Source organism: Condylura cristata, unplaced genomic scaffold, assembly GCF_000260355.1.
Source record: "Condylura cristata isolate star-nosed mole 26May11 unplaced genomic scaffold, ConCri1.0 scaffold00007, whole genome shotgun sequence".
Lineage (NCBI taxonomy): Eukaryota > Metazoa > Chordata > Mammalia > Eulipotyphla > Talpidae > Condylura > Condylura cristata.
In genome coordinates this window covers 16,133,687-16,147,736 of record NW_004567108.1, presented here as the reverse complement: position 1 = coordinate 16,147,736, position 14,050 = coordinate 16,133,687, and the positions used below count along the sequence as shown (strand labels likewise).

The 14,050-nt window shown below is 40.7% G+C and overlaps 1 protein-coding gene across 1 annotated transcript in view; it reads left to right on the top strand.

The window, feature by feature from the left end:
* Positions 1-392: 392 nt before the first annotated feature.
* LOC101637752 (UDP-glucuronosyltransferase 3A2) overlaps positions 393-14,050 on the top strand; it is a 15,958-nt gene continuing 2,300 nt past the window's right edge. The window contains exons 1-5 of the mRNA XM_004678412.1: positions 393-486; positions 2,726-2,824; positions 5,142-5,256; positions 8,017-8,548; positions 12,395-12,626. Of these exons, the coding sequence (XP_004678469.1) occupies positions 393-486; positions 2,726-2,824; positions 5,142-5,256; positions 8,017-8,548; positions 12,395-12,626 (1,072 nt within the window). The remainder of the gene's footprint in view (positions 487-2,725; positions 2,825-5,141; positions 5,257-8,016; positions 8,549-12,394; positions 12,627-14,050) is intronic.

The following is a 14,050-nucleotide window of genomic DNA, read 5'->3' as shown; positions in this document are numbered from 1 at the left end:
GAAGGAGGCAAGCACCCATAGCTTTGGGAGAAATTCCTACTTGCAAGTCACTCAGAAGTAGAACATTCTATGAGGGGGTGCCCCCCTCCCTGGTGGAGTATTTTCAGTGTGGACAGTGTGGTGATTGAGTGGACAGAAAGGAGTTAAAAACAACTCACCGCCCTTCTTTCTGATGGCCAAAGGTCAGGGAGAGTGAGTATAGCCTGTCCTTTGACGCAGGCACCAGTGCACAAAGGGACTGTCAAGAAAGGCAGGGAAGAGAGGTGGTGTCTCTTATCTCTTCCCAAGGTGCAGACCGACAGCATTGGAAGGCTCACCTGTCGACTCACCTGTCTCTCTGCGTCAGTGTGGGACTCAACACAACTGGTTTCGAAGCTTCAACAGCAGTGAATATGGGGGAGCAGAGAGCTGTACTTATCATTGGCTTCCTACTTCCTGGACTCCTGCTTTCAGAAGCTTCCAGAATCTTGACCCAGTCAAACTTGGGTGAGTAAGGGGCAGGCAGGCACCCCCTGGGCAGCCTTGCTGGAGCTGAAGAACCAGTTATGGGGTCATTCCTTGTGCTGATCCAGCTGGGCTTGCATTCAGGGCTGCACAGCCCACCCCATCCACCTCTCCCTATGCAGCCCTGAATGCAAGCCCAGCTGGATCACTGCTGATGGGGAGAAATTGGTTCTGGAGAAAACAGCACTTCTTTTCTTGCCCATTTTCTACCTTAGAAGTGTTTCCCCAAGGCTGTGGTTAGAAGTTCAGAAGCAGTCCTGAGCTTGAGGCTCTGTGTCCTTCTCCAGGGTGCTAGTGAAACATTTAGCATTTGCCCTAAATCCCGGAAGATGAATGGTCACTGCTGCTAGAAAGAGGAAGTGAAGTCACTTTCAGGAGACTGATGTCCTGCCTTCAAGGTCATGTTCATGGCTCCTGGGGCGGCAGCACAGATTTGCAATGGGCATTAATTGGAAACCTGGAGAGGTAACAAGAGAAGAGAGAGAACACCTGAACAGCTGAGACCTTGGGGGCCCCTCTTTCTCCCACCCTTGAGCTATTGGAAATTTTTGAAGGATATTGAAGCAGTTAAATCTGTGTACTGTTGATAATATTTTATTCCCTTTACTTTTGCTCAAAGGGCACAGGAGGTGAAACAGGGGGTGGGGGGGGGGAGAAAAACTGACAAACTGACTAGAATAAAGGAGTTCTCCAAGGCTGCAGTTTCTTCACGTGGTGTCGTCAACCCATCCCAAAGAAAGGAGGGCTCCCCACACCACCTGTTCGTCTCCAAGAATCTGTGGATCCTGGACTGAGAGAAACTATAAATCTCCTGTCCTCAGCCTCTGCCTTGACTATCTTGAGAGATGACCTGAGGTCAAGAGTGTGAGGCATCTTAGGTGCATGCCAGACTTCCCTAATGTCACTCCCCAGAAATTCTCTGAGTTGGCATCTTCTCACATTGATTCCTCAGATTCCACTGATGACAAGCAGTATTACAAATACCTTGCTACCGTTTCATTTTTTTTTTTTTTTTAATGATGGAAGCAATAGGAAAGGGCTCCTCCTTTCTTGAAAGTACCTTATTTTGTTTCAGGCCCCAAGAGGGATCTGGAACATTAGTGCGACAGTTCTCCTTCTGTCCCAGAAACAATTAGGCTCACCAAGATCCCTCATGACTTGCTGCCTGTGTGGGGACTGGTTCTTCAAGTAAGTTCCAGGAGGTAAATGTTAGCAAGAGCAAGCAGTCGGGGGATGCAGGTTTTGTGATTTATACCACCCACTGCCCCAGGCAATACAAGTATGGATTAAAGAAAAAAAAACTAGTGTCATTCACACAGGCACATATTATTTTTGTTGTTCTACCTCCCTCTCTTCTGACCCAACCTTGTGGTCTTTCGTCTCCTAAAAAATCTTGGCTGCCTGACTTTGGTAAATTCTACTTTTCCCCTCCATCTGCTTTTGGTGCTCTTGAGTCCCATGGAAATAAGACAAATGCCTCAAGGTGGCATATTGGTGTTCTGGAACCTGTATCTCCATGAGAATTAAGCGTTTCCTTTCTTAGGAGTGCAGGGTGGTCCTGAGGTGAGTCTCCATCTCCTGTGCACAGAGAACCCTGCAGGCCAACTTCATGAACCCAAAGGTCATCTTAACTGTCTCAATTGCCCCCAGCCCCGACTAAGAAATTCCCTGTCAGATAGATTTGAATCCCAGGGTTTTAGCTGAATGGTTCGCATATCTTTCTCTTCTGGTGACAGTTTCTGAACTCACTTGACACTTTCCTATTTCTGGTTTGTACACTAGTATACATTTCCAAGGTGAAGGGTCCCAGATTTTGCTCTGGGTCCCCTAAAGCTGTCACATGCATCTTCACAGCTGTGGCAATGTTCCCTCAGATGGTCATTCCTTCAGGCCACAATGTCACCACAGGCCCCAGGTATAGTGCCATGTACTCCCTCAGATCAGGGACGAACTCCTCAAGAACGAAGCACAGAGAAGCTCATCACAGAAACAGAGAGACCACCAGTCACCCAAGGGAATCCTTGACTGGGATTCCCACAGGTCATGATTTGGGTGCCCTGGTCCTGATCTGGGGTTACAGAGTGAGCTAGAGAGACTGAAGGAATTCGTCATCACCGTTCCATCCACCAGCAACTTTCTGTTTCCTGGCTCTGATGTCACTAACCCACCATATCAGTGACACACCTTCACTTCTCTTTATAAATCTATGTTTTGTTCCAAGGTGGAAGCCATTATCTACTGATGGACCGAGTGGCTCAGATCCTTCAAGATCATGGTCACAATGTTACCATGCTTCATCATGAAGGTAGTTTTATCTCAGGTATGTTTGTTCATAGTTATTGATATTTTGTATCCCAAACAAAGAGGGACAATGTCTTTTGAAAGAATGGAAGAGTGTGTATGTGTGCTGGATAACTTATTTGCTCTGTAGCCTTAGTATCCTAATAACATACCCACCTCATCTGGGTGCTAGTGCATTTTATCTTAGCCCTGACTGTGGAATATAAAGTGGTTTGTCTACTATCACCAAGGTGAAGCCAGCTTTTATTGTTTGGATTTATAGAGCTTAAGAAAACATAACTACCTTTCTCTCTCAATTTTGAAAACAAATGAGAGAAAGTTACAAGAGTTAGCAGACGATGATCAGAATGTCACATATATCAAACTGACAGGGGCCTTCTCTTTAGATTTTCATGAGTATCAAAGCTAAGGAGAGGCTCGGGAGGGAGCCCTGTATCAACATAGAACAAGCATTGGCTCTTTCTACTTCACCTTTTGCTGTGGTCACCCCTGGTTTTCAGTATTTACCTCATAGCTACATGATGAATGGTTACCAGGAAGACTCCAACTCCAGATCTTTCATTCTCTGCAGCTGTCTGTTCTCTGGCAATCTTCCTTGTGATTTCTCATTGCTTGTTCTCCCTACTCTGAACTGGATCTCCTCCACTTCGGGAGATGACCAGGCCGGGCTTGGGCTCCTCTCCTTCATCAGCTGGATATATCCTGTGTTCTATATGGTCTATGGTCCATTCTCTAAAAACATTTGAAACACATATTTGGTTAGTTTTTTTAGTGTGTCAATAAGGAAGGCAAATATAGAACTATTACTTTCTCGTGGACACAGATTGAAAGTCCTTATATTCATTATTTAAAACACTTATTATTTATTAATTGATTTTTTGTTGTTAAATGGTTCCCTTGGTTTGGTCTATTTTTTAAATTTTTAATTGATTTTCATTTTTTTAAATATTTATTTAACTGTTGTGCCATAGGGTGGCCCTGATTTTCTTGTTGAGTAACATTGCATTATAACACTAAATAAGTTCTAAGTGGGCATCAGTGAAAATTGGCATGTGTAGACACTATAGGAAACAGAGGGAAAAGTCTGAGTCTGCCCTTCACTGTTCCCTGCTCCCACAGCATCCTGCTGTCCTTTCTGGTAATCTCTGAGTGATCTCAGAGTCCAAAAGTTTATTTTAGTTCATCTGTCTGTTTTCTTTTTATAGTGAAGTCATGTGGTAAAGGGCTTTATCGAAGTAATGAGCATATAATATTGCACGCACAATATAAAGCTACATATGTAAACTGCGTCTGGACTATAATAAACTATGTGTAATTTTGTGGTCACACACATACCTATGCCTGCATCACCACAACCAAGGTAACACATAATTGTCACCTGCAGATTTCTCTTGTCCCCTTTAACCCGCCCTTGTATCCATCCCAGTCACTACTTTTCTCTGTCAGTCAAATACTACAGTAGCAATAAATGTTAAATGTGTGCCCCTGGTGACTGCCTTCTTCACAGCATCAAGGTGGGTCACCCGGGGTCAGTCTTACCCCCAAGTGCTGCCTGCAATGAGGTCAACGTCTGATGGAGAATCACAAGCACAGGACACAGAATCCCTCTACACAGTGTCTCTGTCAGATCATAGGTCATGTGACTCAAAACCAATCACCCAATCTGACACCACAGATAGGTTTGGTGAGACCTGACCCAGGATCTTTAAAAACAAAACAGTTTTCTTTGCCTTTGAATCTTCTGAGTAAAGGAAGGGAGGGCTCTCCTATGCAGGACAAGCTTAGTTGTTTAGAAAATTTTGATAACATCAGTGAAAGACATGCTGGTGATTTCTTCTCAGTTTTTCAGAACAGGTGCAAGAGACAGAGGGGTTTCAAACCTGTCTGCAGTCCAACCTCAAAACCGGTATCAGTTTCTTTATTACCAATAGGTTGTGGGGAAATCTAGGCTTGTTAATAAGAATGCAGAAAATGAGTATTATTTTAAATTTAGGCTGAAGTACTTTGTGACAGAGTAAAAATTTTGCACGTATTAATTGAAGTAATCTAAAAGAGAAAGTGCAGGGGAACTTGAAATATTCTATTCACTATGTCTTCAGTCTTTACAAATTATCTGACTGCATTTGTCCTTGTTTCTCACCAGTAAAATGAGGGCTAACTGTATTTAAGTAAAACTTTAAGTGGAAACTCCTAGTATTTAAAATTAAGTAAATAAAATAAAATTTCAATAAAATTATCAGCTGCTATAATTGAAGGGCTGAGAAAGACAACAAACTTCAAAAGGCAAATATTCATATATATATATAATTATATATTTCTCTATGGATATTTTTTAGACTACAGCAAGAGAAAAGTATCGTACCACGAAGTCAGCTGGACTACAACTGAAACTTTTGAAAAAGAATTTAGAAAAAATATTGGCTCGATTTTGACAGAAAATTTTCGTGGAAGGTAATTTTCTTTTATTCAGGTGACTCAATCATACACAATGAATGAGTGTGCAAACACTTAGAGTGATTTTAAGAGGAACAGATGATGTCTTGGATAATGGATGGAGGGAGGGACTAAGGAGGTGATGGGTGGAAGGAGGAAGCAGATGAGACTCTTGATCTTGATCATCCACACTGCAAACTGTCCCTCATCCACTGTCAGCGTGAATTATTTCTGCCTAGCATGATTGTTAACCTAATACTTTCTGGCAACAAGACACTGTTGTCCTCATGTGTTGGAGACAGCTCCAACCTTTGGGGTGTCTTGAGGCAGCACAGGCAGGACCCTAAGATGGGAAGGCTTGGGCAAGCGGAGATTCTAAAAAAGGGGGAGAGGGGAGCGGACGCGAGGAAGACACGGGAGTCAGGATTGGGTGCAAGTCTTCCTGCCATTCCCTCAGCAGGTCTTTATTTATACTGTGTAGCAAGTAGTTAATTGTAATAATGCATAGGGTAAGTTAATGAGATATCTCCATAAAACATTCTCAAGACAAGGGGAAAAAGCATTCTTCTCTTAACAATTTATGGTATAATAGATTATACGTTTTGTGATAGGTATCATGTATACAGCTGTCTAGTCATCACTCAAAGGAAGAGGGGTCTGGGAAAGGGTGAGCTTGTTAGCAAAAGGTTGTTAAGGGTCTTGGGGTGGTAATAAATTGTGTTAGCAGTGTTATCAGTGATTGTCTAAAGAAAAGCTAGTGGCTAATTTAAGGCAGAGGGTAGTTAGTGCTTGTTTTAAAAAGGAGTAAATTAAGAGAAAGTTGTACAGTTGTATATCAAACAACACCTGTGTAGTCAAGGTTAAAATTTGTCCATTAGGACCCTCCCTGGTGGCGCAGCGGGTTAAAGCACAGCACTAGGAAGCTAAAGCCACTTCTGCATGAGTTCGATCCCTGCCTGCCCTGGAGGTGACCACATGGCGTGGCAGACCTCTCCTGACCGCCCGCTGCTCCCCTCAGCAGTGTATTTTGTTGATCTGCCTGTTCTGCTCCCCACTCTGTCTCTGGTGAAGCCTCTCACCACCCCTATGCCTCTGGCCTGTACCCCAGTTCTGTATGCACAAATAAATAAATCTTTAAAAAAAAAATTTGTCCATTATGCCCTGGGAGCCTTATCTGAGGTTTGCTTTTTTATTTAAAGAAACCAAGGAAGCTTCCCAGGAGCTTTTTATGTCCTGGGGTCTTATATCTCCTGGGGCTTGCCTTTTGTCTCAAAAGACAGAGAAATTTCTCACCCTGGGGCAGCTTTGCCTGAACCAGCATCTGCCTTTTGCAGCTAAGTCAATCCAGTTGTAAACTGAATGTTGCTCAGAATATTTTGATATTATGTTTATACCAAAAAGGGAGGTCATAACATAAGTTAGCAGTGGACAGTCTGATTTTTCAGAACTTATCCCGATCCACCCGGAATCTGTCAGACGATGGACGTTGCATAGCTTGTGTCACTCATGTGTATGCCCCCATCACAGAAGGAGGAATAAACAACTCAAATTCTCACTGTCAGTAAGCAAATTAGAGTCATTTTATACTGTACTTCCTTCTCTCCTCATACATACATAAGAATGAACAAATAATGAAAAACACTGATTTTCTTTTCTTTTAAGAGTATTTACATGGGTGACTTGGTGATGGGAAGCCCGCGGGGATTACAATTGAGATGAAAAAGAAAATGTACACAATGATGTAAAAATAAACTATTATATTATAAAAAAAATAAAAGGTGTAGAAACACACACACACAAAAAGAATATTTATTTATGCACATAGATACTGGGGTGTAGGCCAGAGGTACAAGGGGTGAGAGACAGAGTGGGGAGAAGGGCAGGAGGATCTGCTGAAATACACTGCTGAGGGGAGCAGCCAGTGAGACAGAAGTCTGCTGTGCCATGTGTCCAGGGATCAAACTTGTGCTGCAATGGCTGCTGATAGCTTCATAATGGTGAAACTTAACCCCTTGAACCACCAGGGAAGCCCCCCAAGTGTAGGAAAACAAGTATAGTGTCTGATATAGTGACTTAAATATTAGCTACATGAGGTGTCAGTAAAATTTTAGCATTAACTTCTCTGAGCACTTCAGCAAGTCTACATTGGAAAGGCCGAACTCTGGCTTCAAACATGCTTTTATTTTTGTTTGTTTTTAATTGTTTAATCCTGAGACTTGAAGAACATATATTTCATGTTTAGTTTAGAAGCTGGATTCTAAAATTATCTTTAGAAAGCTCCCTGGATGAGGCATTCAGTTAAATGGAGGCCGTAGATGATTTTTTTAAAGTGCAGTGTCATGAATATTGATAGACTATATCCAGTTACATCCACATTTTGACTGGGAAATAGCACTGTTTTTCAGAGACAATTTAGAGATGAGAATGAGTCAGTGTGTCGCTGAATATATTGAGCAGATGTGGAACTATGAGATCTACTATAGCACACAGCTCTCAGAACAGAAGAACCTTGAATTGCACTGATGGTAGGAAAAGTTGAACCTCTACATCAGCCAGAAAGAGGGAAAGGGACCAAATGATAACGTTTTAGGGCATAAACTCTTGAACCAGAGTGACCAGAACAGAAGGCAGTTGTTGAACAGTGACAAAATTGGTGGATGGATACTAGATTGGGTGTTCCTTACCTTGAACAATGTTTTTGAGCCCAAGATTATCCGAATTATTGCAAATAATTTCACACCTCCAATGAATATTTATCATCATTATTTTTTCTTACAGAGAAACATTTGAAAGCCATATGCGTATAATAGGACTACATGGGGCACAATGTGATTATCTGCTAAAGAGAAAAGATCTCATAGATTACTTAAAGAATGAGAATTTTGATCTGGTGTTTGTTGATGGATTTGACTTCTGTTCTTTCCTGATGGCTGAGAAGCTTGGAAAACCATTTGTGGCCTTGAATGCATGTTCCTTTAACATTTTGAACGCTGGCCTACCAAGCCCTATATCTTATGTTCCAGCAATGAATTCCTTGCTAACTGATCACATGGACTTCTGGGGCCGAGTAAAGAACTTTCTGATGTTCTTTGACTCCCAAATAAAACGATCAAAAATCTACTCTACCTTTGACAACACCATCAAGAAGAATTTTCCAGAAGGCTCTAGACCAGTTTTGTCTCATCTCTTACAGAAAGCAGAACTGTGGTTTATTAACTCTGACTTTGCTCTTGAATTTTCTCGGCCCCTACACCCCAACACTGTGTATATTGGAGGCTTACTGGCTAGCTCTGAAAAACCAGTACCACAGGTAAGTAAAGCTTTAGCACTCAACGTGGATTTCATCCAGAGGTCTCAGAGTGGATGGCTGACCCAGTGGGGTTCTGAAAGTAAAATAGAGTGAAACAAGAAAAGCCTCAAGGGAATATACCATCTTGTTTATTTTATTTTATGTATCATTTCAGTTGATTTCAATTACATGTCATTTTTATTGAATTTTATAAGTTAGTGTAACTAATCTACTTTTTATTTTATTTGGGGAGAACACTTAATATGAGGCCTAGCTTCCAAACACATTCTTAACAGTGTGGTACACTATTGTTGACCATAAACATCATGCTTTGCACAGATCTCAAGACCTTATTCATCTTGTTTAACTGAAACGCTTCCTAGTTGAATAATAACTGCCCACTACTTCTTCTTCTGACTCTTAGAAATGAATTTCAACTTTTGGATTCTATGAGTTTGATTTTTAAAAAACTTCATGTAAGTGAAATCATGCAGTGTTTTCCATCTGTGATTGGCTCATTTTACTTAGCAGAATGTCTCAATGTTCAGCCAGGTTTCCGCCTCCATAGCATTTCCACCTTTTCCAGGATAAGTATTAGTTTACTGGATACATGTACCTCACCTTCCTTACCCATGTGTCTTCTTGCTGACACTCACACTATCGCTACATCTTGGCTAATGTGAATAATGTACATGGGTGTTATCCCTTTGAGACTCTGAATCCACTCTTTTGAGGTTATACCCAGAAAGGGGATTGCTGGGACATATGGTAATTCTATTTTTGCATAATCTCTGGTTTCTATAGCAGCTGCTCCATTTGCATTCCACATAAGAGTGTGTACAGACGGGGATTTCTCCATAGCATCGACACTTGCTGTCTTTCTTCTTTGTGGTAATACCTAGTCCGAAGGTATACAGTAATATCATGGTGGTTTTGACTTGCATAACCTGATAACTTCCTGATACCTGCTGACCACTTGAGTATTATACTTGGAGAAATGTTTATTCAAGCCCAAGCCTTTCTAATCAAATGTGTTATAAGACTTTTTTGTTATTGAGCAACAGGACTTAACTATGTATTTTGGAGATTAACCTCTTAAAGGTATGTAACAGTTTGCAAACATTTTTTTTCCCATTCTATGGGGTTGGTGTTGATTCCCCCCCCCCACTGTAGATTATTTCTTTTGGTGTGGGTAACCTTTTAGTTAGATGTAGTCCCATGTTTATTTCTGGTTTTGCTGCCTGTTCATGCTGCTTTACCATTAAAATCTTTGTAATGAAAAGTATTATGATGTTTCCTTTACATTTTCTTCTAAAAGCTTCAGAATTTCAGCCCTTACTTCTAAGTCTTTAATCTATTTTGAGTTAATTTTGTGGTGTGGTGGAAGGTCAGGTGCAGTGACATCCTTGGTGTTATGGCATTTGGGATCCTTTCGCTTCAATTTGTTTTTCTCCCTTTAACAATTATTCTAAGGAGGTCTTGCGGTGATAAATTTTTTCAACATTTGTTTCTTAATAAAATCTTTATCCTTTTAATTTTCAAAGGCCACTTTCTTATGACAGTTTTTAAGGATGATTTTAGAAGACAGTTGTAAAGAATACTTTTGAAGGCTATAATGCCCTTCTGGTCTTCAGAACTTCTTCTGAAAAAACTAATGACAAATTTATGGAGGCTGCCTTGCAAATGACTGACAAAGTCACTTTCTTCGTAATGCTCTTAAAGTTTTTAAAAATTCTGTTTTTGACCTTTGACAACTTTAACATAAGAATTTGCTATTAGATTTGGACTTCTTTAGATTTCTTTGTTTTGGGCTTCTTGCATTTATTTAAAAAAAGATTGATTTATTCATGCATACAAGAACTAGGGAACAGGCCAAAGGTGGGGGTGATGAGAGGATTCACCAGAGACAGAGTTGGGAGCAGAGCAGGCAGACAGGAGGTCTGCTGCACCATAGGGGTCACCTCTCTGGCTGGGGATCAAATTCCTGCTTCAGTGGCTGCGATAGCTTCATAGTGCTGTGCTTTAACCTTGTGCACTTCCAGGGAAGGCCCTTCTCAGTTTTCCATGATTTCTGTTTGCTAGTTTTAAAGTATTTTTTTAATCTTTGCTGAAATTTTCAGCATATTCATGTACTGTCTTATGCTTTCAGTGAATAGGACATATATTTTGATTTCTCCGTGAGGTAATTCCTGTAATTCCGTTTAATTATGTTTGGTGGATGGAGATACATGTTCTACCTTGCTTGTAACATCTGTTCTTGATTCTTCATTTTCCTTGATTCTCAGCATTGCTGTGGGCATAGGGAAGAGCAGCCACCTCCCTAGACTTCAGGAACAGGTGCCATACCATAGATTATCCCACTAATCAGCCTGGCCAGAGAATAATGGTAGTAGATATAATGTGACCCAATAGTGAATAAAGAAGAATGGTAGTAAAGTCCTACTTCAAGCAATAACAAACACACACACATGTTCATAGGAATGAAAGATTTATATGTTGGGAAGGAAGGAGTAAAGCTGAATTTGTAAACGACCAATTATGTAGAAAATATGAAAGAAAATAAGAAAGCTGACTAAAACTAATGTGCTATTATAGCAATATAATATACAAGTTTAATCTACAAACCACAATCCTTTTCCTGTATACCAGCAATGACTAGGAGGAATGTGAAATTAAAACTACAAACCCATTTTTATTAGCATCACCAAAAGTGAATATTAGGAATTAATCCAACAAAATATATGACAATATATTTATCTTTCTTTACAAAAATTTACCAACATGGGCCATAGATCTAAATAAATAATGTAAATAAATCTAAATAAAATAGAAAAGGATAAAACACCTATGAGACAATAGAGGAGAAAGTCTAGATAAGCTAGGGTCTGGCAATTACTTTTTTGATCAAAAATTAAAGGCACATTTTATGAAAAGAAGATTTGATATGTGGACTAAATTTAAATATTAAAGTTAAACATTTCTGTTCTGGGGAAGACACTGTCAAGAGAATGCAACTATGGGTAAATATTTGCCAAAGAAATGTCAACTAGGGCTCTTATTCAAAATACATAAAGAATTATTAACATCATCAATAAAACAAAGCAAGTAAAACATGTCTAGAACCTGAGCAGTATCTTCAATAAGGAAGATACACAAATGAAGGAGATAGAAGATACATTCAACAGCATCAGCACAGTCCTGTCTAGGCAAGGACAGCAACCATTTTCTCCCAGACACTAGACTCACTCTTGAGAATTGGAATATTCCCAAAGGAGCCATTCTCCTTTAACGTAGAACTGGGCAGAAGGAAGTCAGTGATACTAGGATCAGGTCAAGTTTTTGTGAAGAAAGTGATTCCCACAATCTTCACGTCTCTCTTCCACGAAAGATTGTTATACATAAAAGACCTTTTTTTTTCTAAAAGAGAGGGAGAATCATTGCATATATTACTCCATATGTGGCAAAAGGTGAATGAGGGAAATTTCTATGTCATAATATTGAACCTTCTCTGTACACATTGAGGTTCTGAGGTAGGCATTGGTGTTGTTCACCATAAGTGAGAAGCACCTCTTGTGCAGTGTGAGCTGAAGTGCTAGTTTGTTCCCTCAAGCCTCTTCATATCATTTGTCATTGCTTCAAGTATTAAGTGAAAGTGTGCCCTGAAATTTCAGAGATCAGCAATGACTGAGACCATCTGCAAGTGGCAGAGGGCACACAGGTACCCCAGGGACAAGAGAACAGTTTCAAGGTGATGAGTTCTCGTCTCTGACAGGGGGGAATATTTAGCCAATAATTGGCTTTTATTTCATGGCTGTCTAGAATTTCATGAACAATTTGTTTCCTGTTTTTCTTCTTTCCTCTCTCCAGGAATTTGAGAATTTCATCGCCAAGTTTAAAGACCATGGTTTTGTCCTTGTGGCCTTCGGTTCTGTGGTGGACAAATTCCTGACTCAGGAGTTTCTCATGGAGATGAACAGTGCAATGGCCAGTCTCCCTCAAGGGATTATATGGAAGTGTAAGGATTGTCACTGGCCCAAAGATAACAAGTTGGCAGCAAATGTGAAAATTGTAGACTGGCTTCCTCAGAATGACCTTTTGGGTAAGGATTGCCCATGTCTGCTCTGGTCCTTTTATTCACCTGTCTTAGGGGTCCTTTTATTGGGCCATAAATACCATCAGCATGAAAGGAATGCATAGTAGGGAAAAGTGTCAACCAGTTTGAGCTCCTGGAAAAATCGGATCAGATTTCAAAGTAAACAAGAGCTATAATCTTTCACTTTTTGTTTTTATCCCTATTCTTATCCCAGAAAAAACATTTCTTGTCAGGTTATTTCAAGCCTACTGTAGTTGGCTCAAAACAAGCTCACCCAAACATAATCCAAGACTGTGAGCTCTGGGAACACACAGCAGGATGCACATGATCGCTGTTTTCTGTGGTATTTTGAGCACCTGTACCATGATATGTTCCCACTCCTCCCCTCCCACACACACCTTCCATCTTACAGAGGGGCAAATTGTGTGAGAGTCTTCACAGAGTTGATTCCCATGATGTCTGATGAGTGGGCCAACATACCTGAGTGCCAAGCTGATCCACTCCATAGCAAGTTCTTGGGTCCATTGGATTCTCTGTACAGGAAGCTTGTTACATGCTGGGTGTTTTTTTTGTCTCAGAGACAATTGGAGACCTCTCATGGTCACAGTCCCTGACAGTATCAGAATTCTGAGATGACATTATGGTTCAAATGTATTGAGCTTTTGAGACAGAGAGTTCTGAGCATTCAGTGAACAGGGTCTAGGGTAAGAGACAGATCACAATTGAGAGGCAGAGTTTATGATAAACTCTATATTCTCAACATTTACTTTAGTTTTCTCTAAATAAAGTGTGGTGAAATTGGAAAAGCTGGGGGCTTATGTTTCAGCATTCTTACCTTCGGGAATGTCTCAAAAATTGAGGATAACGGGGACCTTCCTTGTGGTGCAGAAGCTATGAAGTGTTCTGCAGCCACTGCAGCATGAGTTCGATCCCCTGCCAGGGAGGTGACCCACAGGGCATGGCAGACCTCTCCTGTCTAACCCTCTGCTCTCCTCAGCAGTGTGTTTCAATCTGCCTGTTCTGTTCCCCACTCTGTCTCTGATGAATCCTCTCATCCCCTGTACCCCTGGCTTGTTCTCCATCTCTTGTATGCATACATAAATAAATCCTTAAACAAAAAAGAAATTGAGGATAACGCATATACAGTGTAAATTTTATGAATGCCACCAAAATTGTGATGTCAATTAAACTTGTCAGGAATTCATGAAAGAGGAAAATAACGGACAGTGGAAGAACGAGGAAGAGACCTAAAGAGTCAGAGATAGATTCAGAGTGAGAGCAAGGCAAATGAGAGAGAGAGAGAGAGAGAGAGAGAGAGAGAGAGAGAGAGAGAGTGAGAGAGAGAGAAGCAAAGTGAGAGAGTAACAACGAACAAGAACAAGAGAGAAAAGAAATCCGAGCAATAAGGGAAGAGGCAGAGTGGAAAAAGA